General features: G+C 52.0%; 1 protein-coding gene across 3 annotated transcripts in view; it reads right to left on the reverse strand.

Annotated features, from left to right (window-relative positions):
- SSH1 (slingshot protein phosphatase 1) overlaps window positions 1-24,237 on the reverse strand; it is a 58,034-nt gene extending 33,797 nt beyond the window's left edge. The window contains exons 1-2 of one of the 3 annotated variants that reach the window (XM_032397956.1): window positions 24,090-24,237; window positions 19,097-19,137 (exon numbers count right to left, since the gene is read on the reverse strand). In XM_032397956.1, coding sequence (XP_032253847.1) covers window positions 19,097-19,137; window positions 24,090-24,158 — 110 coding nt within the window. In that variant the 5' untranslated portion in view covers window positions 24,159-24,237. The other 2 variants (XM_032397957.1, XM_032397958.1) reach the window with 2 other exon arrangements.
- Window positions 24,238-24,310: the final 73 nt, after the last annotated feature.

Below are 24,310 nucleotides of genomic sequence, written 5' to 3' on the forward strand. Positions count from 1 at the left end.
AACAGTGATCTTGTATCATATGAAGTCTACAATAAAATCTGTGCCTTCTGCTGGTTGAATTCTCACGCCAAAAATAGTGACTCTGCTCAAATGCCCAACGATAAGGCTCAGGGCTGCCTCTCTTACTTGGGCCTTTCAGTTATTGACGGTTTTGTAGATTTCACTTACCAATCCTTTAACATCCATACAGCTTTTAGCTTTTCCTCATTTAGTATCCCCAACTGTGGGCCTGGGACTCTTGATCTCAGGGTTGTGAGTTCAAACCCCATGCCGGACGTAGAGATTACTTAAAAATAAAATCTTAAAAAAAAAAAAAATACGGAGGGGCGCCTGGGGTGGCTCAGTCGGTTAAACGTCTGACTCTTGATTTCAGCTCAGGTCATGATCTCAGGGTCATGAGATCGAGCCCCGTGTTGGCTCCGTAATGGACACGGAGCCTGCTTAAGATTCTCTCTCTCCCTCTCTCCCCGCCCCCACAAAAAAAGAAAAAGGGAAAAGGAAAAAAAAAAATCCATACTGACCAGAAGCCCGAACACTCTGGAAACAGTCAGCCATTAACGGTGACCTTTGCCTTGGAAATCATGAGCAAAAATTCCCCTTGGTTTCCCTTACATTTCCTTTGGAAAAAAAAAAAAAGTGGAACAATGCAAAAGAATAGGCTGGTTTTATCCCGTGATGGCTTACAAGGCCAGTTGTTTCTCAGTGTTCCTGTGACTGCTAAAGAATCAGAGTCCCCCATCTACATATGAAGTCAGGGGCCGCGTGGATGGGGGCCCTGGAACACGGCGGCTGCCCTCCTGGCAATGAGGTACCAGCGTTTACTGTAAAGAGCGAGATTTAAAGCTGCTGGGAAGCCCACAAAGCACATTCTCCGTCCCAGGCCTGTGAGACCGCCCTGCATCTGGAGAGACAGTAAGCAGATGCAGCCCGAGCATGACCGCATACGATGACTCTTGGGGCCAAGAGGCTGGAGAGCACGGGCAGTCACAGCATTTACAGAAACAAAATGCAGATATTCCTTGTGACCCCGTTTCCTGTCTTCTGCTCTGAGCTCACTCCAGGCCCTGAGCCTCATGCACCCTCTGGGTGGCTGATGAGAACACCGTTTCCTGCTGCCAGGGCTCCATGGGGTTCTCTGTGCCGGGCTCCTAATACAGGGAAGCATGGTACCCCGAATTGTGAGAAATCCATTTTGGCGGAAAGCCTGGGTGGCTCAGTGGGTTAAGTGTCTGCCTTCGACTCAGGTCATGATCCCAGGGTCCTGGGCTAGAGTCCTGCAGCGGGCTCCCTGCTCAGCGGGAAGTCTGTTTCTCCCTCTCCCTCTGCCCCTCCTCCCCTGCCCTGCTCATTCTTTCTCCCAAATAAATAAAATCTTAAAAAAAAAATAATCCATTTTGGGGATGGCACACCCACTTTACTAGGTTCTCGGAGCAAGGAAGTACAGACCTACAAACACCCATCCCAGCTACAGAAAAACCAGCCTTCTCCCCCAAAATGCTGTCCTAAAAAGTCTGTGACTGAAGTTCCAGAAAGGTCAGACCCAGACCAATAAAAACAACTGTTTTCCTCCATCGCTTTAAGAAAAACCTTGATGGGAGAGTAAAAAACGAGTTCAGCCCCGGCCCTCCCTGCGCCACCTCCCCCCGCCCCCCGTCACCCCCACCCCAACGCTTTTATCTCTGCGGTACAAATATGTTCTCAGACACTGGTCACCGCCCGTTTCAGGAGATGACACAAGCATTAAGAGTTTTCTACAAGGCACTGAGGACAGACGGAAAACACCAGCGCTCAGAGCATAACGGCCAGGGTCCTCCAGAAACTGATTCGTGGTAGGAACAGAGAGGTCGGGTGGTGATACGTACTAATTTGGGCTGGAAACCTCCGAAGAGCGGAAGCTGTGAGCTGGCTGAAGGGAGACGCAGAAGTCCGTGAAATAAAACACGTTCATGACAACCGGCTTCGCATCTTTAACTGCCCCCGAGCGCCTGCCCTGCACTCCCTCCGGAGAAAGGGAAGGAAGGGGCCGGAGTCCCCGTCCCCGGATGATGGTCCCACCCAGAGCGCGAGTGGCTCTTGTGGGACTCTGGTCTTCCCCTGATGTTTGGGTTTAAAAAGGCCCTTGTCCCTGCGTATCCAGATGAAAGAGGGCCATTCAGAGAGACCAAAACAGCTGAAGTTCCTCTAATCACTTCACTCCTACGGGTTTCTGTGGGCCTGGGGAACAAGCACCAGGGTGAGCATGACATTGTGAGGGAAAACAGCTGGCCGCCAAGGAACAGATCCCGAGCAATAAGGACCCCATTCTGGTTGAAATCGACAGCCTGAAGGACTCCTATTTCCGTCAAACTGCCACCCATTCACCCACCGGTGACAGTCGGCAGCTGCCGCAGTTAGCCCATGTTGTCGAAGCACTTTGCTTTCTGAACATTCTTTGGTCATGCTAATCGCTGCCTGAGGAGGCAAGGGGGGGGCGTGAGGGGGAGAAGCCAGGTAGAGGGACCCGCGTGTGTACACACAGGAGGAGCTTCGAGAGCGACAGGCACGAAGGGCAGGGCAGGCTGCAAAGGGAAAGCAGGCCCAGGTCCCCGAGGGCCTGGCATGAGACCCCGAAACCCGCCCAGCAGGAGCCAGCAGGTGCTGTCTGCAGCACTTCCTTGGGCCGGTGAAACCAATCAAGGACAAGACTAGCCACCCTGCAGGGTAGACTGGGATAAGCGCCCAAAGGGGCCCTGCTGGTGTTCGGAAGAGGGGAGAGGGGCGCATCTAACTGGTGGCTTTTGGAACCCTTGCTGAAGGAGGGAGCACCGGGCAGAGACTCCTGGGGAGGCCTAGAAGCTTCCCCCAGCTTCCGAAGGATAAATTAATCCTCACAAGAGGATTAAGTGGGGGCACACACTACCAAGATTCTGCAGTGGAGGGAACTACAGCTTGCCCGGGAACATAATAACATCTTTACAAGTTGGGATGGGGCCCAAATCCCTCTGCCCCATGCCCATCTTCATAAGGCCGGGAGTGCCCCACGTCCCTACCAGCCCGAGGTTACCCTGACGTCACCTCTGCCCCTGCCTGCCCTGGCGGCTAACTGCAGGGCGGCCGCTTTGGCTTCGCTAAAGCACATGTCACTGGGAAGTCAGAATACGGTCGCTCGGCAGCCCTTCTTCCCAGTAGGTGAAGGCATCGCGAGAAGGGAGAGCAGGCATGAGTCAGGGAAACAGGACTCCCTGTCAGAGCTCCCCCACCAGCCCTGGGGGCAAGCAGGAGGCCCAGGGGGACCACCGCCATCACCCCGCCCACAGGCTCCACCACGGTTGTGGGGTGGGAGATGGCCGTCCGGTCCCTGTGGATTCCGGAGGCAGAGTTCTGTGGGCAGCACGGGCCCGGCTGGGGGAGAAGCTGCCTTCAGGGCAGGCTTCTCATCAACAGCACTGTCATTTGCTGTCATTTGCTGAGTGCCTGCCGCGTGGCAGAGACCGTGGCCAGGTGCGAGGCTACACCGTGGTGTCAGCTCCCACAGCTCTGCAGAGGCGGCGTTTTGTCCAAATGACACATGAAGAAAGCCGGTCAAACTCCTGCAGCCCCCAGGGACCACCCCGTCTTTTAACCAACTCCCTTGGGGGTTCTGGGGCACACTGGGCTTTAACAAATAAAATGCAGTGGTCTGGGAACCCATATTTCTGGGTTCTAATTTATGTTCTACTCTACTCTTGGAAGCAGCCAAAGAGGTTAGCCTATAAATGTACCTGCCCATCTTCTACCAAACACTCTTGGTCACAGGGTCCTGGCCTTTGAAAGGCAGCCCCGCATGAGGATATGAAATGACAGTAACAAAACGGACACATTGGCCCTGGGATGGGCTCTGCTGTGGACAGAGCATTCTGGCTAGTGTCAGGCACTTGATCTTCATGAAACTTCCCGGCAGGCCAAGCCATCTTACAGATGAGAAAACAGAAAGTTACTAAATGGTATGATTTTAGTATTTCTGATGCTACATCTCACCCAAAATCAGAGAATCGGAGCCCCAAGCATAGGCTCTGAAAAGAATCCCAAACTGATGGGGACTGGCTGAAACGAACTGAACTACTTCTACATGGAGATCAACCCTCGAGTCCCTTGGCTCTGCACAGTGATGGCTGAGGGGACCGTGGTTTGTCTAGCAGGCGCGATGACAATTCTAGGAAAAAAAAAAAAAAGAGGAACGAATGTAAAGTTGTCACCACAGAAAAGGTGGGTGCCGGTGAAGGCTCCCAAGAGGAGTTTCCGTTACTTCCATTTAGATGAACAAGTATTTGTTGTGCCTGGTCAGTGCTAAGTCCTGGGAATACAGAAATAAGCCAGACACGCCTCCTGCCTTGGAGCGACATTACATTCCAGGGGGTCGGATGGACGCAGGGCAGTAACTGCAATGTGACACGGCAGGTTCCGCACTAGAGGGATCTACAGGCTGCTGCGGATGCATGCACATATGGATATGTGCATATACACGGGAGGGGCGCCCAGCACAACCTGGGGGTCCAAGGAAGTCTTCCTGGAAGAAACGCCACCAAGCTGGGCCTCACAGGATCAGTGAAAGCAGAGGAGGGGAGTAGGGAGCAGGAGAGTAGGAAGATCATGTTAGACAAATACCCCATGACAAACAGAGGAAGACCTGGTCTCTGCTGTAAAAGACTCCACTGTGAATTCATAAATGTCTATTCTGGTTTACAAGTCAGTTCCTTGTAAGTTTGGTTAGCATAAGTTGGTTTCTCAGAACTTGACCATCCCCTGGTGTGCTAATAAACTGAAGTTTCGGAATGCGCAAAGTTAAGAACCAAACCTTGGGCCTCAAGTTGAGCCATCAACCTGTCAACGTCAGGTCTCAGCCCCTGAATGCTTAGTACACCAATGGCACTCAATGAGTGTTGTTTTAAATAAATACATGTTAATGATACCTTCCTCCTGAATGGTGCCCTACAGTTTTTAGAGAGCTTGCCCCTCCATTTTTTCACTTAATTCTTACAATTTCATGCTTCTGACGAAGGGGTCAAGACAGAGAAGAGGGATGACTTGTTTGCGGCCACGTGTCTACAAAGCGACAGAGCTGCACTGAGAAGCTCCACGTTCGGCGTCCCGCGGCAGGACGCCTGGGTCAGAGGGCACGATGGCCTGCCCCATGGCTTCGGGGCGGCGGGCAAAGCTGGACGGATACAGATCTCAAAACCCCTACTGGTGATGGTCTGGATGGATTCAGACCCCATTCCTGGCAAAGTGAAGTTTGCGAAGCCGGAAAGATCAGAGACTTACTATTGGCTCTCCCTCACGTCCTTCCCTCACTTTGAACTCCTGGTCAAGAGTCACCAAGACCCCAGAGTTGTGCCAAGGCCCTGTTCTTTTTTGCTTTGTGCTTCACAGTGCAGCTCGGCAGGGCCTCGTCCCAAACACCATCTTTCAGAGCATTAAGAATACAAGTAACTCACCTGATACACCTCCCAGCGAGAGCTCCCCCCGGTGCTCCCCTACACACAGAATGCTGAGGAGAGGGAAATTCCAGCTCTGCAGGCGTTCTACTGCGGGAACGGGGTCACAGGCAAGAAATGCTGGCAGGGCTCAGTACAAATGTCTCTGCTGCTGGGGCATGTATTGTTTGGCTAGGAGGCGTAGGCTTTTCTCAGAGAGAAGGAATGTCCGAAAGTATTTCAGACAGTAAGAGACATTCTCCTTCATATCAACGGGTAGGAGCGAGCAGCTCCTACCAGGAATATGCCAGCAAGTTCACAGCAGCAGGATTTTCCCCCACCCTGTAGAGGAAAAGACTGCAAATGATGTGCCTGGAGTTGGCTCTCCAAACCTTCGGATGGTTCCTTCAGGCACCACCCCGGCAAGAGCCCTCAGGCCCCCCGCCTGTGGAAGCTTGAGCTAGTGCTATCTTCCTCTGTGCATGTGTAAGCCCCCTGAGGAGGGCAGATGACACAAAGGCTGCATTGTGCTGGAAATGCAGTGGCAGCAAAGACAACGTCGCCAGCCAGAAATAACAGGCGCACGGAGGAAATGTTTTTGAAACAACGCAAAAATTCCAAGGACAGATGATCTCAACCGTCCCAGGTCCTTCGCCCTTTCTTTCTGGTATGCAGCCCCATCCACATTCACTGGCCACTGAGTCCTAGCCTTTCCTGAGGTCCTTTCCTCCCCAGTTCCTCAGTCCCCATCCAGTTCTGGCCCCCTTGTCCCCGTGACGAGCCATGCCACATCATCCCCTGGGCCCCGCTGCGCACCTGGCCCTATGCTGGGCACTCAGAATGTTCCTGCAAGACAGTGGATGTGCTCTCTACCTGCACTGTCCAAGCGGGGAGCCACTAGCCACAGGCACCTCGCGAACACTGACAGTGTGGTAAATGTGACCGATCAACTGAATTTGCCATTTTATTAATTCTAATTAAATTCAAGTTGAATGAGCCGCATGTGGCTAGCAGCTATGGTGAAAGGCAGCTCAGCTTCAAGAGCTCTCTGTCTATGGAGAACCAGGGCCCGGACCTCTCGCCTCCAATCCACTGCACAGATCCTAACCACAGCTCTTGTTACACCTTTCTTGGCTCCAGAACTTTCAACGATGCCACATTATCTGTAGAATCCAACCTGCTTCTGCTAGCTTTCTATGGTAGCTACAATTAGCCGTTATATGTTGCTGACCTCAATTTCACTCATCTGACATTCTCTGACCTAAAGGAGCTCATAAAACAATCAGAAAAAGTGATTTATAATAAAAACCTTCCTCATATGACCTTGTACATGGTTCCTCCCATTCTCCACAAGGTCTCTGTTTTCTCTGTGCGGTCATCCTCATCGACTCTTCTACCCTGGCCTCAGTTCGCTGCCTTCTCTCTCTCCTGTCTGCCTCCCCACCGCGTGCCCACCTGCCAGTCAGTGTTCACGCCTTCTCCGGGAAGCCCTCCCTCGCCACGCCAGCAGCCAGCCGTGGCTCGCCCTTTCAACATCTCTTAGCACCTTCTCTCTTCTTGCAGGTTAAGGAAGCTGAGGCTTAGAGGTTAAGTCACTTGTCCAAGGTCAGATACTTAGGAAGCGATAGGAACCTAAGGCCCCTGGTTCCCAAGCTGTGTTCCCAGACATACTTACTGAAACTTATGGTGAAGTTATCCTCACGCCAGTGTATCTGAACTTCACAGTGGGACTCGAAGGCCAGGACACACGTAATTTTCTAAAGCTCCTTCCTTACCTGGCATTCAGTAGACTCTAATACTCACCGACAAACTCACCGGGCTGGCCTCCTCTTCAGTTTCAAAGCACTGCATGACTAACTCACCATGGGAATCTCTAAGCACCTGGAACATGGGGTGCTCACCACCCACAGGACGCACTGGACACCTAAGACTCAGCACATAAAGGCTCTAAGTGGACAAAGAGTCACCTGGTGGGCAGGCCCTCTTGGCAGCCAAGGGCATCGAACAACACAACCACTAAGTTTTCCACGTCACCTTGAGCGTCTCGACAGCTAGGCCTATGACTTCTCCATCTCTGGATCCCCGAGGGCCCAAAAGGCAGTGTGCACTCAATGAATGTAATGCTAATAATGAACATCCTTGTTGAATGTCATGCTAAGCAATTTATACATATTAACTAACCTAATCCTCAGTGTCTATCTTTGAGGGAAACTGAGGCTCAGAGAGGTTGAGCTGCTTGCCTGTGTTCACAGGGCCAAGAAGTGGAAGAGCCAGGCCAGGCAACCAGGAGGAGGACTCTGATGCACTGGATCTCTGCTGAATGGACACCTCAGGAAAACAGCACCAATAATGCTGACTTCTCCAACATTCAGGCCCAAGACCATTTGGCGGATCGAGCCAGGCAGGCATCTGAGTTGGGGAGGGGTGTGGTGAGCAGGGCTGGGAAGGCGTCTATGCAGAGGAGAGGTGGCTGCAGAGATGGGAGGCTGGTGACAGCCAGGGAGACCGATCAAACGAGCAAATGTTTTAGGGACAATCTGGAGCCAGGTTTCTGATGGTCAGGGAAGGGAGTCACAAATACGGAGAGAGAAAACGAGAATGAACTGTGAGATGTTGGATCAGAGACGAAGGTATCAGTCTGAACTCACGGTTCCCAAAACTATTTAAATAGATAACTAGAGATGCAGGGGTGTGTGTGTGTGTGTGTGTGTGTGTGCACATAAATAAACATATTCCCTAATTCTGCCCCCTGAGAGGGCCCAAGGAGGGAAACACCCTCTTAGTAATAAACACACCTTGTAAATTCCATTCTCCACTAAAGGAAGCAGGGCACCTTGGACAAATGACTGATTCCAGATATGGGGCAGAGAAAGTACAAGATGAGGCCTGGAACACCTGGCATCAGAAAGCAAGGCAGTGCTGAAGGATGGCAGGGACAGGTCAAGGGTCACAGAAGCCAGCTTGAACGTGACCCCAGTGGCCAAGTCGGGGACTTTGAAGTCAATAATACAACCAGTGGATTATAAACCATGGAATAAAACAGACAAACAGGAGTCTGTACAGATATAGATAAACAGACAAGTTGACAAGGGATGGGATTAACATAATTTCCAAGTATTGCCCCCACGAAATACTTTTTAATGATAAAGGGGAAAAGAAGAACCATATAGTAAAGGAGCCACACAAAACTCACCTGAGTACCCAAAGTGAACAGCACCAGGAATGGGACAAACCGAAATCGCGTGCCCCCTGGCGGGATGTGAGGCAAAGTGCATAGTAAGGTTCCTGGGCTATGCCTGCCAGGGAGACCCCCACCTAAATCTAAACCCAGGGAAAGTCCATTCCCTGCATAGGACAGGCCTATCCCCTGCAAAAGTGTCCCATCCACAACAGTCAAAGAAAGACAGAGGCCATGTGCTAGAATGAAGGAGACTCAGGCAAGACACCTACAAGCCACATGGAATCCTGAACTGGACCCTGCCGTTACAGAGGAGGTTACTGAGTCAAAGGGCAGACCTTGATTGGGCTCTGAGGGTGGGATGGTGGTAATGTGTCAGGGTCGAGGATCCAAGGTCTGCTTTGTAGGAGGAGGCCGTTGCCTATATGCAAAGGGTGATGGGCACCAGGCTGGCAACTTTACTCTCAAACGGTTCAGAAAAAAGGTCTTTGTGTAGAACTTTCCCGTTAAGTTTTATATTGTTTCCAAATTTAAAAAACTATTTGGAAAATTTCCACTTAATTGGATGTGGGGAAAACACTACTTGTAATTTTTCTTTACTGACAGGTGATAAAAGCTTTTAAGACTACTTTAATGGCAAAAAAAGGCAAAAAAAAAAAAAAAGACTACTTTATCGGTCATTGCCACTGCCATACTTCACGGCCTTTCTCTTCCATCTTTTGGAGACTTTTATACCCTCACCAATGGAGATCTCTACCTGCCTCGGGACCCTTTTCCCATTTTCCAGGATGGAGGCAGTCTTGCTTCGTGTGAGGCAGCAGAGAATGATGGGAAACCCTGCTCTCCCAGTTCCTCCTGGTCTTTGTGCATCCAGAATTCGGGGGCCTCATGCACACAAAGCCCTGACCCACGTAAAACCTAATTTTAGCATTTTCCTGCTTGAGACCACACTTCTGAAACGGCGGGAGGCCAACCTGCCTGTGCGAGCCTCCCATTGTGAAGGGCACATGAAGTCAGGACGCTCCAGGCCTGCAGGATGTGACTCAGCATCCTGTTTTCAATGTTTGGGGTGGTCAGCTGCTTTGGCACCAAGTCCTGCCGCTGACCTCACCTCTCCAGACCACAAATACCCAGGTTAATTGGTGGGACGGGCCGTAACATCAGCTCCCTCTGTGGCCCTCAGGGCTAAACCGAAAACAACCTGTTTACCCGCCCACCACACGGGGCCATCTTGGGAACACCCACAGGTGCCCATCAGGAAGGGTTCTTCAGAGGAATGAACCGAACCTGGTGGTATTTTAAGGAATATCATGAATCAAGCAACTGATCTTGTTTCTCTCTTTGCTTTGCCTACTAGGAAGCTCAAAGTCAGATCTGTAGCCACACTCTGGTAACTGTACCAATGTTATGCTGTGCATTCCACATACAAATCTTCTCCTGGCTTCATCTTATTTTCCCCTACTTTCCCTATGTCCTGCTTTTCTCATTAATTTTAAACTATATTGTTTTCTCTGAATTTTATATGGTGTTTCAGATCCCCTCTGGACAAAGCTATGGTAGACACAGCATACCCACATTGCCTGTGGTGGGTAAGGACTCTTTTTTTTATTTAACAAAGAACCCCCAGCATTCAGCATAGAGCCTAATATATACGCACTAAATATATATCGGATGAATTGATAAATAAAGCAAGTAACTCAAAAACTGCCTCCATCACCAGGCTGCCTCACAAGAGACACTTCTCCCTTCCACCCCACATGGTGGGGTCAGCACAGGGGTACCCAGGGCCCAGAGAACAGGCCCCTTGGGGAGCCCTCTTGCTGCATGGTTCAGTGGCCTCAGCCCCAGACCTAAGGAGCCACTCCCAAACCTCCACCTGCTACCGACCAGACACAGAGCAGGCCAGCCCGGACACGTGGGAAATGACAAGTGATATCCAGAGGTGGCAGCCGCCTGGCTCTCTCAAGACCACATCCCTCCCTTGTGGGAATTTCAACTGGGCCCACATTTGGGGAAACACACCTTGAGAACTCTTGCCAAGCCACGTGCCAAGACCTGACCGGGGGTTACTTCCCCGGTGCAGGGTGGCCCCCAGCAGCGGGAGCATCAGACGTTTCCTAACACTGAACAACAATCGCTTTCTTTCAAACAAAGTCTTCTTAAAAATAACTTCAAAAGTAGCAATTAAAAAAAAAATTCTGTAAAAATAAAGGCCCGCAAGACATGATGCTTCCCGGATTAAGGTCTGGTACAAGGTTCAGCAGAACTTGGGAGGGAAATAGGTCACGCGTTGGCTGTTTCTCCTCTCGGATTCCACTGGGTTGACCTCTGGTCTTTTGTGGTGAAACTGGGAATCTATAGAGGGAAGGTAGGGATGGGCAGCTGGAGGGCTGGCAGTCACTACCATCAATGAAAATAACAGCTACCATGTGTCTAGTGGTATCAGCAAGGACTCTGTGCCCATGCAGTGAAACTCTCCCTAAGCCTCCCAAGGGCTCTGAGAGGGAGAAGAACTTTTCCTCGGTTTCAGGGAGGGCAGGCAGCTGGGTGGCAGGGCCCGTACCCTGACCTGGAGGCCAGGCACAGGCCTGCCTGAGGGACCTCTGTAATTTACGTGGCAGCCGGCCATCTCCCAGCTTCCGGGGGCACAGCGGGCCGGCCAGCTGGCTTCCCCATTGGCGCGCCACCTCCCACGTGTCACAGTACTGACCCCGCCCCAAAGTGGGCCTCGGGATCACACCCCCACCCCAGCCCAATCACTCGCATGCCTTGAAAATGGCTCCTCCGGACTCTGATTAATCCTATTTTGATTAATCCTGTTTTCTTACTGCAGCCTTCCTTGAAGCAGAACGACTTGTTTTGGATGTTCTCCTAGTCTGAGGAATTTTCTAATAAGCGGTCCAAATCCAGAGCTCTGACCACAGCACAAGGTGCGCCAAAGGCGAGTTCTGAAGGCCGGACTCCTTTCTTTCCAGCCCTCTCCTGAAGAGCGAAGGGTGGCTGGCCCAGGGTTCTGCTGAGGAGAGGGTGGGTCCAAGCAAAGCGTCCACTTCCTCTCAGAGGCCACGCTAGTGTTCTCCGTGTCAGGGTCAGACCACAACCCTGACTTGGCTAGACTCCCCACAAATGTATGACCTTGACCTCAGTGCTGGAACGAAGGAGAAAGTCTGGGCCGTCTGTTACAAATCTACAGCGAAGGATGACAAGTCAGTGCAACACAGGACAAGACGGGTGGGTCTGAGGACTCTCAATCTCGGATCTGGGGGCCATAATCTAATCTAGTCTCTTTACAGAGGAGTAGGCGGAGGCCCAGATACGTCTAGTGACCTGCCTAAGGTTGCGCAGCAGACAACACCTCTCAGGACAGAACCTAGCTTTACTGACTCCCTCTCACAGGTTTGTTCCACTCACCATAAGGGCGATTGCTGGTACCAGCGTCAACCACAAGGGAAGACCTGGCCTGAGCACTGCCAGTGTACCGACGAGCTCCCCCGGTGCACTCAGTACCTGGGAAGAAGGAGACCAGGGCCCCGTAGCATTCTTTTGAAGTCTAAGTACTGGTATTTCGAAAGCTTAATGAAACCTACTAGACTCTGAGCAAAATTCATTTCAAGTTAACATTAATAAGAAGTTTAATTAAGTTCCAACAGAATCAAATTAACTCTTTTCCTCTGTCCTCATTTGTCCCCACTCTAGGAGTTTTTCTAACAACAACAAAGCACTTAACCTGCCCTGAAGGCAAATTCTGATTTGAAAATCAAATGTCCCAACACACCAGGAATAACACCTGAGTTACACTGAACGGACCAGCAGGACAGCACAATGGCCCCAGAATTTTAGAAGTCTGTGTACCCCAATGTTGAAAACTGAGGGCCAATGGGAAGCTACTGCCTTTAAAGCTGGGGGGATGAGGTCAGGAAAGGATGCGCTGAACACAAAATTGCATGTCTCCTGTGAGGGATTGGACGGAGCAGAAAGGAGGGGACACGGGTTTCCGAGCCACTGCGACCTGCACTCAAAACCTGGCCCTGGCCTCTGGGCCTTTTCAAACTGCAGTTTCCTACGTTGGGGCTAGCAGTCACCCTGGAGGCTCATGGTGATGACACGACAAGGTCCTGTGAGCAAGGTTCCAAAGCCAGCGCCTGCACCTGCAGTAAACAGGAGCTGGTACTGTCATTCCCCAGGGGCTCTGCCCGGTGACTGCCCGGGAAGGGGGACACATGACAATTCTCACTCTCAGCGGGGCTTGGGGGCGCCAGGGGTCCCGCTAAAGGGGGGTCCTGCTAAAGCACACAGCTCACGGGGGGACTGCTAGGCTCCAAGCAGGAAGAATGGCTGCAAAGATGGCAGTTCTTCCGGGTGGACTCCTTCCTCTCTGCCTCCTGGTGAGAGCTCTGAACCATTGGCAGGAGGGCTAGTAGAGACGGCTCTTGAATTTGGGGGGTGAGGACAGGTTTTGAAGGCAGAGAGACATGGAGCCTGAGGGTCTTGCCTCTATCACTTTATACTGCATGAAGTCAGGCCGGCTAACGTCTCCAAGACTCACTCTTCCAATCCACAGGACAAAATGGTGCCTTCCTCACAGGAGGTCTACGTAGGTTAAATGAAATAACTCACATTTGGCAACTCACAGAGTGGAGCATGTTTGGAGGCTCCCTTCCCGATCCTCTGTCCCTGCTTCACTTTCTCTCCTTAGCACTTACTAACACGCTATTAACGTTCTTGTTTATCGTCCTTACTGCCTCGTCTCCCCCAACAGAATGTTGGCCATGAGGCCAGAGATTTGTCTTGTTCACTGTTAGATTCCCAGCTCACAGAACAGTGGTTGGCACAGAGTAGGTGCCCAGTAAGTATCTGCTGAATGAATGGCTCATGAGCAGACAGGTCAGGACAGAGGGGTGCCGCGAATGCCCTAACAGCGCCCATGTTGCCAAACTGCAGGGGGAAATGGCAGGAAGACTCTCTGTCCTTAGCATCCTGTATGTCATCCAAGAGCACCTCGAGTTCCTCCACATGAAAAAGAACACAGTCAAGTCACTCTATGACACCTCAGTGGCCCATCCAGTGTGTGCCAGGTGCTGTGACGGCTGAAGCCAGGAAGGCCCTGTCCTGTCGCTCAGGCCCCGGGCTCAGGAGGGCCTCAAGCTTGGTTAGCTCTGCTATCACCACCTTGAAATTCTTAATCATTTTTTTAAAAAAGGCCTCCACAACTTTCATTCTGTACTGGGCTCCACAAATTAGGCAGCCAGCTCTGCTAATAGGGGAACGTTTATGTACGTAAGTAAATATACAACAAAGTGAGTCCCAAGGAAATACGAAGGAGAGAAAAGTGCACGTGGGAAGGAAAAGGAAGAGCCATGAATCACTACAGAAGCTGGCCCCTGAAGGAGGTACAGGCAAAGGGCATTTGTTCAGTGTTTACTACAGTGAAAAGGTTCGTGGCGTTATGGTATTTAATTCTGACAACAACCCCACAAGCTGTATAAGGTCTGGCCCGCTGCCTAATGAGGTGACAGATGACAGAGGTGGGAGCCAAACCCAGGCCTGTGCCCTAAAGCCAAAGCTCACGGAGGGAGATGCAAGGGTCAATGCAGGTGGTATTTCAGAGGACAAAATATTCAAAGTGGGGGTGAATCCAAGAGATGCCAAGCCTGAAAGTGGGAACAAGCGTGTGGGCGCTGAGCGGAAAGAATGTGGCATTCACTGGCATGAGGGTCAAAGCCTGCGGGCTCACTGGTGCTCCTGACCTCTTCCCTTGAGGACCCTGAGAACATCTCTCAGTCGGCATCACCTTTACATAATGTACCCACAGGCTGAGACCAGTGGGCAGAATTCAGAGAAGGCCCAAGATCCCAGCCCCTGTTACAGGTGCCCTGGGTGAGCCTCTATCCTGAATGTGGTGGAACCAGCTAATGGGATGGGACAGTTGCCCCCTTCAGGTGACACTGTATGGTAAAGGTGATGGGATGGTCACTCCTGCGATGGCATTCCCTTACAAGATTCCACAGCAGCAGATCCTCCTGTTGGCCTTGAAGAAGCAAGCCACCATGACCTCCAAAGCTGCAAGAAAAGGAATTCTGCCAAGAACCACGTAAGCTTGGACGAGAACCTGAAGCTCAGATGCGACCCCAGCCCTGGCCGAAACCTTGACTACACCCACGTGAGAACCCAAGCAGAGGACCCAGCTAGACCATGTCCAGATTCCCAACTGTGAGGCGATGACCAGGAACTGTTTTGGACTGCCAGGTCTGGACTAACTTGTTACACAGCGACTGCTAACGGATACGGTGACCTGCTGCAGAACTGGGATGCACAGGATGCTTGATGCCCCTTGGCAGGACTTCACCGGACGGAGTATCCACAAGGACAAGAAAGTCCAGGCTAAGAAACCATTGAGAAAGGCAGAGAGGAACCCCAAGGGTGGACAGGCATAAAAGACAGGGTGCTGGAGACGGGGAAGCGAGGACATGGGGAGCAAGGACATGCCCGCCCCCCAGTCCAACCTGCTGCTGTGGGGGAGGGAGGGAAGGCACAACCACACTCCAGATGGTTATCAGGAGAGTGGGGGCCTCTGGGGAATTCTAGGTCAAGATCCAAAGGCGGAGGGAGCATGGAGGGAAAGGCAGAGGTGCAAGGGAGGTCATCGTTTACCAGGGACACCACATAAAACAGAAGACAAAGTCCTGCTGCCTTGGCCCCAATGTTTGCTTGGGTAGGCACGAAAAAAAATTAAAAGAACTCTAATGAACATTTTCATACGCTTGACTTGGAAACTCTGGATGGAAACAACAACAACAAAAAACATTCACTCCCGATCCACCCTCTGGAAACAACACAACCAGATTCTCTCCCCGGGGCCCTGCCTGGCACACAAGCGCGGACGTCTCATGCCAGACTGGGGCAGCTCCCAGGATGGCGAGGGAGCCAGGAGCCACGGCCAGCAAAGCCATCTGCTCACCAATTCCCACAGTCTGAGCAGCACAGCTTCCAGAAGGGGACTGCTGGAGCCTGGCGGCAGTCTGCACACACGGAGGGCAGGGGACAGGACACAGAGAACGAGATCTCCGTGGCTCTGCATCAGTCAGCTTCGTTCTGGGCATGAGGCGATCATGCTAAGGGCTTCTGAGAAACTGTCTGAATCACAACACTGACTTGGCAGTGTGTGCCTTCCTATTTGCATGTCACAGGGATGCAGCCGGGAAAAGGACGGGGCTGCTCCAGGTCACAGAGCATCCCCGGTGGTGGCCCTCCCAGGGGCCCAGCATGATAGAGTGGACACCGCACCCGCAGGAAGTCCAACTCTCTAAGTCTGGGCTGTGAACTGACACTAATACGAACATCTTATCAGGACCAAACGTCGCGATGGTTCTTCCAGCCTGTCATGAGCCTGGCTCCGTGTGAGGAGCCCCACCCCAGCTACTCCACGACCCTGAAAGGTCCTAGTTGTTTCTGTTTTACAGATGGAACGACAGAGTCCCACAGAAGTGCAGAAAGGCACAGAGGCAAAGGAGCTCAGCCGCTAGGGTAGGAGCCAGATTCTGAATCTAGGTCTGCCTGGCTCCAAACCCCACACTGTCTCCTCTGCACCTTGCTCTTTGTCATACGGGTATGCAATATACCGCAGGGCCAGAACGAAGTTAACATATTTCAACCGTTGAAATGTCATGCACAGGCAGAGAACTAAGGCCCCATCCCTAAGGGAAGCACCCCCAACGGTGAGGGATGAGACAAAAGCACGTGCACCTGCCATGTAGGGCAGGTGTGGTACCTGGCCCACAGAGACAAGCTAAGAGCTACCTGCCAAAGAGAGGGAAGTCACAGATGTCTGAGGGCGGGACCACTGAGCTGGCCCAGCAGGAAATGGAACTGGCTTCAAGAAAGAGCCTGGCCAGGGAGTGGGACTGAAACACAGCACGTGCAAGAGTGGGGGGGGGGGAAGGTGGAGAGCAGGCAAGACGGGACCAGAGCAAGAGGCACAGGGGTACTTCGAGACCGTGTCCATCTCACGGTGGGGACGAAAATCTGAGTGGGGGGGAGGGGTGGATGGGATGACGACAGCCTGACACAGGACAGGGGAGGGATAAGGACATGAATGATGGTGCCACCAGGGGAAAGTGGGGAAGAGGAGCAGTGGAGACCCAGAAGACCCGCCCATGTGATTCAGCCATTTCCTGGCCATGGCTGAGTCAAAGAGAACTCCCGAAAGATGAAAGCTTTCGATGAAGGGTAGGCAGAGAGAGGAGGCGAGAGCAATATCCTGCTAGCCCAGAGAAATCCCCTCTCCCCCAGGCAAACAAACACAACGGGGCTATTCCACTACTACTTCTTCTAGAAGCGGGGACAGCAAATGCAAATCAACACATGGACGTGAATGAGCTGCAGTCAAAGCTTAAACCAGAACACCAGAATTTCTCCCGTGTGGCTACAAGGGTTGGAAAGCAGATGGTGTCATCTGCCTAAAAATGGGGGGTCAATGTCAAGGTGGGGGGAAGAGGGACTGAGAAGGGAACCCAAGAGGACAAGCTCAGAGCCCAGGTCCCCGGCTCCAGGCCAGAGTCTCCCAGTACTCACAAGGGCATGGGGGAGGGGAGGCCCCTGCTGGGCACAGTGACGAGGGATTCCCGTGGTCAACACACATCCAGGGGGCACCACCCCAAGTCAGCGGGGCTTCTCGGTCCTGCTCCTGGCACCGGTCTCCAGAATGGTGGGGGTCCCATGACAAACTCAGGTGCTGGAGGCAACAGAGACCTCGCTTCAAATTTAGTACCTGCCACGTGCAACCTTGGGCCTCAGGTTCCTCCTCTGTGAACTGGGAGAGACCCCCTCCTAGCGCGGTTGAGAGGAGTAAATATGGCAATACACAGAGCTGACTTCCCTTCCCTTTGTGAGGTCCTCTCCAGCTCCCAATCGTGCAGGGAAAGGGGCCTTTTATTGGCCGCCAGGGCACTCACATTTTCACATCACTGCTATTTGTGAGTTATTAACTGAAATAATTCCAAACACTATGCTGTCAGTTAATTAAGGGCAATTTGAAAAAAAAAAAAAAATAGTTCTTTGCCCCAAAGACAATCTAAGTGAGAGAGCTAAATACTGTCTCCTGGGCACGAGCCCTGTGAGGGGAGAGCTCAGGGATGGAAGAAACTCCCACTCCAGGGGAGTGCCGGAGGGAGGCTTGGGGTAGGAGATGCACCTGCAGACACAGGCAGAGAACTAAGGCCCCGTCCCTAAGGGAAGCCTCCTCTCAGGGCCTCCACTGCGGTCAGCAAACCCTTCAGTCAGCATTTCCTCCAAAGAGCAGACTTCCACTTCGTCCCCTTCTTGCCTCCACCCAGAGAGCCAAGCACGGAAGAGTCTGCTCTACAACACGGCCCACGACTGCCCCCACTTGGGAGTCGGGCTGATACCAGCCTTCGAGCCCTGACCCAGACCCCGGGCAACCCAACACCCCAGGTGACAGGGTAAATCCATCATCGTCCCCAAAGGTAACGTTAAAATGAGGACCCAGCCACTGAAATAAGACCTCTGATTTCCGCAGGCTATTATTTCCCTACACGTATAATCTTTAGAAATAATGTATGCCACAATAAAAGGGAGTATCTTCCCTCCTTTCACTCAAAGATCCAGAACCTTCAAATACACGTGAGTTTAACCAGAGAACATCCTGCTCTGGGTAATGAATGGTGGGCCCCAGTTTCTGAACACACATTCCCTTTCCCAATTGGTGTTCCTCTTCCTCACAAGATGAAACAGATTTTTTCCCCCCCAAAGAACAATATCCTTGAAACTCTATTTACTTTTTTAGATTCTAAGAGTCTGAGTTTAAGACTGGCGCCTTAGGGTACAATACGTTATGTAATAAGAATACATTATATAAGGCAGTGCTAAATCTTCTGCAAACAAAATACCCAAAAGAAGGCCTTTATTTTTGGCAAAGAAAAATAAAAATGCCTTTGGGGTCTACTAGTGAATACAACAGCTGAGGACTACAGCCTGAGGAATTTTTTTTAACAGAGCGTCCCAAGAGATTTCTCACAAGCACAAAAAAACCCACCTTGAATTAAACTCAGGGGGTGGGATGTCTGTTTCCAGTCAGCAACGTGCTCATCTCAGAAGGAACACCTTACCAAAAGCAGGATGGAAAAGCGAGAGCATACGACAAAGAGCATTTTTTTTTTTTACAAAAGGTAAAATCTGGAAGGAAGTACCTAACGATCTTCAAAGTGGCAAAGCAAGGAGGGTGGTGGAATTCTGGCAACGATCTTCCTCCTTTTCAAAATGTTATACAACGTTATGAAAGCTCTTTATGGTTAAACACATTCACAAATGTGAAAGCACCATCTCTGTATGTGCTTGCGGCATAATTTTCACAGCTCTAACTGAACACACTGGTGTATTCTCTTCCGTGGGTTCTCCCTTCTGGAAAGGAACAAGAGTATGGCAACCCGCTTGGAAGAAAGACTAAGGAATGAAAACGGAGTCTGCTTACCTGAGGTTTACCTTCCGCTCTTCATCGCTGCCAGCCTCCAACTACAGAGAAAGAAAGAGAATGTCACACCAGACGCCACCAGCAACGAGCCTCAGACACATGTCTCACGTTTTCTGCTCTGATGTCTGAAAAAGATACAGATGTCCAGGAAACCTGGCTGCGTCCACACGGTCGCACCCTTTCCTCGGCAACCCTGCTCCGCTGTCCCTCCGAGAAATTTCCATGGAGGGACTTTTCAGATTTCCCAGCATTTATTCACATTCCTTCCACAGTGTCGTGCATTGATTCCTGTTGACTGGACACTCCTACCTGGCACTGCTCCTCAACATGCTCTTCTCAACTTTCCAGGGTTGTTTTGGATCTCACCCTGTTTTTTAAGGGGAGTGGGGGGGGGCACAACGTTCTAAGAGGAATCGATTTCCTCCTTCAAGCCAGGCAATAGCTGAGTGATCAACACCATTTTCAGACCCAGCACATGGGTTTAACAAAAAAAAAAAAAAAAAAAGGAAAAAGAAAAGAAAAGAAAAAAGAAAAACCATTCCAGGCAAATCTTTCACAATGGAAGGGGGTCAGGAGCAGCCAGTCTGTCTGTGGGTCTCAAAAGCTCTTGGTGGTTCTCAAAAAGGCTTAAATGTTTAATATAAAACTTTCTAGGCTATTGGTTTATTTATATAAGCGAAAGAAACTGACATTTAATATTTTCTAAAAGTTTAAAGGCCAAAAGGGTTAGAATCTAAAAGTAACTGGGACTTAAATTCCGATTGCAAAATTTTTCTTTTGCTTTCAATGAGAAACCTGAAATAAGAAAACATCCCCCTCCCACCCCCCCGGGCCCAAACAACTCTGCACCACTGGGACCTGGCATGTTTTTTATGTTCCACAGAGGAGCCCATTGAAGAGGAAAGAGAAACCTGGAAAGCAGTGATCCCTGGGAGAGATGCAAGGCTGAATGAGGACAGAGATCAGGCAGGAGCCAGCGGTGATGGGAAAAGGGGGCAGTTTCAACTAAGAAGGAGGGGTACGCCAGAGAGCCCCGGGGCCCCTGAACAGTATGAAAATACTCTCTGTACAGTATCGTGCAGAGCCGGACACTGGTGGCCGGTCATTTAGTTTTCTCACGCTCTCTACCCCACGGGCAAAGGAGACACGGAACACATCAGGCGAGGCTGCGCTGACCACAGGACCAGGAGCTTCCGTCCCAGAGCGAAGCATAAACAACTCACACAACCACACACACTTCGAGGAGAATGCTGGGTCTAACACAGTGGTCCTCAACTGGGGATGATTTTTCTCAATAGGGGGAGCCTTTTTTGAGAGGATGCTACTGGCATCTAGAGGGTGGAGGACCACCGAGTGACTCTAAATACGCCACAATGCACAAGACAACCCAGCACGACAGCGAATTTTCTGACCCCAATACTGGCAGTGCCAAGGCTGAGAAACCCTGATCCGACCCCAACCCACCACGCCCCCCTACCCCAACAGAGAGACTGGAGATCTGCCCATAAAAATGAGTCACCTTGAATGTTTGTCAAAAATAACAATGTTCCAATCCATTCCTGAAAGTTATTGATTTATCTGCTGTGGGGCCTTCTGCTTGTTGTCACAAAGGAATGAGATAAGATGAACAGTAAAGTGACATAAATGAGATAATTAAAGATGGGGGTGAGGGCAGGGGAAAAAAATTAAGAGAGGAGAGCTGCTTTGCTGGTCAGGCTCATCTCCCTCTGTTCCCACGCTCAACGGGCTGAGTCAGGAAACAGCTCTGCTGAGTCTCTGACTCAGAAGAGGTGCATTTCGAGGCGTGAGGAAGTGATTTAGGGGTACAGACCTCAAAGACATTTAATTCCTGGTCATTCTCCAGGATTCCCAGGAATGAAATGGAGGCAACGTGCCGTCAGTTATTCCGGGGAAGAAAGCTATACATGCCCAAGAACACACGTAGGAGGGAAGCCAGCCCTTTCGCATGACCTGAGGCCCGAGGAAGGTCAGACCAGAGGCACAGCCGCCCAGACCCAAGTCTCCTGAGTTCACATGCACGTGCCTGCTCTCTCCATACCGTCTTGCTTCTTCCTGCCTCACCGCACCTGGAAGGAAGCCCCGCCTTCCAAGGAACGTCCCAACCTCGGCTAGTTCACTGGGCAATTAATGCTGCTGATCGACTAACGGCCAAAAAAAAGGGGGCTTAGGGGCGCCTGGGTGGCTCAGTTGGTGAAGCATTTCCCTTCGGCTCGGGTCATGATCCCGGGGTCCTGGGATCGAGCCCCATGTCGGTCTCTGCTCAGTGGGGAGTCTGCTTCTCCTGCTCCCCCTGCTTGTGCTCTCTTTCAAATAAATAAAATCTTTGGGGAAAAAAAGGTGGCTTGAGTTTTATTCTCATGTTTACTGGGTCACTGGCACTTGGTAAAAGTAATGCTCTATATAATAATTTGAAATGTGTCTCACAGAGACGACCCAAATGTCCAACAACATGTGATACACCCATACAATAGAATATTATTTGGCAATAAAAAAGAATGAAGTAATGGGGCACCTGGGTGGCTGTCGTTAAGCGTCTGCCTTCGGCTCAGGTCATGATCCCAGGGTCCTGTATGGAGTCCCGCATCAGGCTCTCTGCTCAGTGGGAAGCCTGCTTCTCCCTCTCCCACTCCCCCTGCTTGTGTTCCCTCTCTTGCTGTGTCTCTCTCTGTCAAATAAATAAATAAAATCTTAAAAAAAAAAAAAAGGAATGAAGTACTGATCTGTGCTACGACATGGATAAACCCTGTAGACATCATGCTAAGTGGCAGAAACCAGACACAAAAGGTCACATATTGTAGGATTCTGGTCATATGAAATGTCCAGTACGGGAAAATCCATGGGGACAGCAAGCAGATCAGTGGGAACCTAGAGTTTGGTGAGAGCAGGGTGGGGGTGCGGAGAGGGGGGCTGCAGGTGGTGGCTAAGAGGCATGCAGTTTCTTTTTCGGAGTGATGAAGATTTCTGGCACCAGATCGTGGGGACGGTTGCGCAACCGTGTGAATATACCAAAAGCCGCTGAATCATACACGATGAAATGGTGAGTGGATGATATGTGGATTATATCTCAGCTAAAAGATAACATAAAATTTTAAAAATGTGTCTCAGAAGGAATAGATCAGATGTAAGCTATGTAGGGAACATGGGGTTTAGAATCCGACACCGAGGCTGAGAGCCCCTCTATATAAGCCCTTACCGAAGTCAAACCCTTCCCCCACTTCACAGTTTTGTTTTGTTTTTTTAAAGATTTTATTTATTTGACAGAGAGAGAGAGCGAGCGAGAGAGGGAACACAAGCAGGGGGAGTGGGAGAGGGAGAAGCAGGCTTCCCGCAGAGCAGGGAGCCCGATGCGGGGCTCGATCCCAGGACCCTGGGGTCATGACCTGAGCCGAAGGCAGACGCTTAATGACTGAGCCACCCAGGCGCCCCCACTTCACAGCTTTTGAGAAGGGAGTATGAGATGCAGTGCAAGGAAGCACTCTGTAGACTGCAAGACGGCGGTAATCACAATGATGGAGGAGAACAGATGTCTGGGTGGGGAAGAAAGAAGCCACTGCAGCCTCAGGTCTCAGCTGCAGGCAACTGGCCACCAGGGTTCTTTTCCCTGCACTCGACTTGCAGAGGAAGGACGAGGAGAATCCTGTCCTCAGACAAGGTAACTCATTAAGGGCCTCTCCAGGAGAGGAGGGGGCTGAGGGGGTTCACCCTGACAGCCACTCTGAAAATGTTTCAGCTGCTCCTTGTGAAACAGGCCAGGGGCCCGCAGGACGAACAGGGCTGCTACACCAAAACCAGTTCCTCTTCTCTCACACAAACCTTTCAGCGCTTTCAGTCGACTTCCCCTACAGAGAAGGGGCTAGAATTGCTTAGATGCTGCGGAGGCCACTTCCTGGGCCTGCATGGCCCCTCCTCCAGCCTTCTCCCTTCTCTAAACAGTTCCCAATCTCCTCCTCCAGCCGCTCTGTCTTCAGGCCAACTCTCAGCCTGGCCATGGAGAGCAGTGGAGACCAGAGGCCATAAACGGTTCTCCAAGAGAAGGTGGGAGAGTGGGGGACGAGAGGGTCAGCCCTGCAGCTGCCTGAGGCCCCAGCCTAGTGCAGCCCAGGCCAACTGCAGACTCAGAGGACCCATTCCCCAGTCTACCCCAGAGCAAGAAGGAGCCGGCCAACACAGGCCTGATGGCACGCAGACACACAGAAACCCGCAGGGTGCAGCGATGCGCTTTAACCCCCAGAATGTACCCGTGCAACCACAGAAACCCCAGAATCGGCCCCGGCCACACAGCCAGATAAACACAAACATGCAGTCCCGAAGGATATTACAAAAAGGAAACATCCAGACTCACACAAAGACAAGACACCCTGTCACAGAGCGCCCTGAGCTCACTCAGTCACTGTCACACAGTGAAACGGCACCCCACAGGACAGCCACTCACACCAAGGGGCAGACCTCCAGGGGCATGCCGTCCGGGAAACAATCTCAAACATTCACAAGGGCACCGCGGGGGGGGGGGGGTCTCTGTCACAGCATCAGGCGGGCACAATTCCCAGGAGACAGGCCCCACAGTCACGCACAGACTCACATACACAGCCAGGCACACGGGGAAAGGGCCTGGACCAGCCCCAGGGCCACAGATCTCAGAACCAGCACCTCCCACAGTCACCAATTAGGAGTCCCCGCGGCACATCCAGTCTCCCACACTGTCACCCCCGGACGGGGATCATTCACAAACACAGTTCATGCACAGCCACCCCCAGCCAGAGGTCACAGCCGCAATACAGCTCGCTGAAAGTCACTCCCACACAGAGGTCACAGCTGCGGGGTGACACTCGCGGTCTCCCGCACGGTAACCCCAGGCACGGTGGCACGGCGGGGCCCCTCCCCTGCAGGCCCGGCGCCCTCCGCTCCGCACTCGCGGCCCAGGCCTGGAGCGGCGGCTGCTCGGCCGGGCCGGGGCCGCGGGCCCGGGGCTCACCTCGCTGTTGCTGGCCGAGGAGGAGGCGGCGCTGGGCGTGGGCGAGCGCTGCAAGGTCACCAGGGCCATGGCTGCGGCGCGGCGCGACGGCGCCGTCGAGGCCTCAGGCTAGAGCCTCCGCTGCCGCCGCCGCCGCCGCCCGGGCCGGGCCCGGGGCGCTCCAGCAGCCGCGCGCGGGCGGCCGGGCCGAGCCGGGCCGGGCCCGCCCCTCCCCCTCGGCG

Source organism: Phoca vitulina, unplaced genomic scaffold, assembly GCF_004348235.1.
Source record: "Phoca vitulina isolate PV1807 unplaced genomic scaffold, GSC_HSeal_1.0 scaffold108, whole genome shotgun sequence".
NCBI classification, from domain to species: Eukaryota; Metazoa; Chordata; class Mammalia; order Carnivora; family Phocidae; genus Phoca; species Phoca vitulina.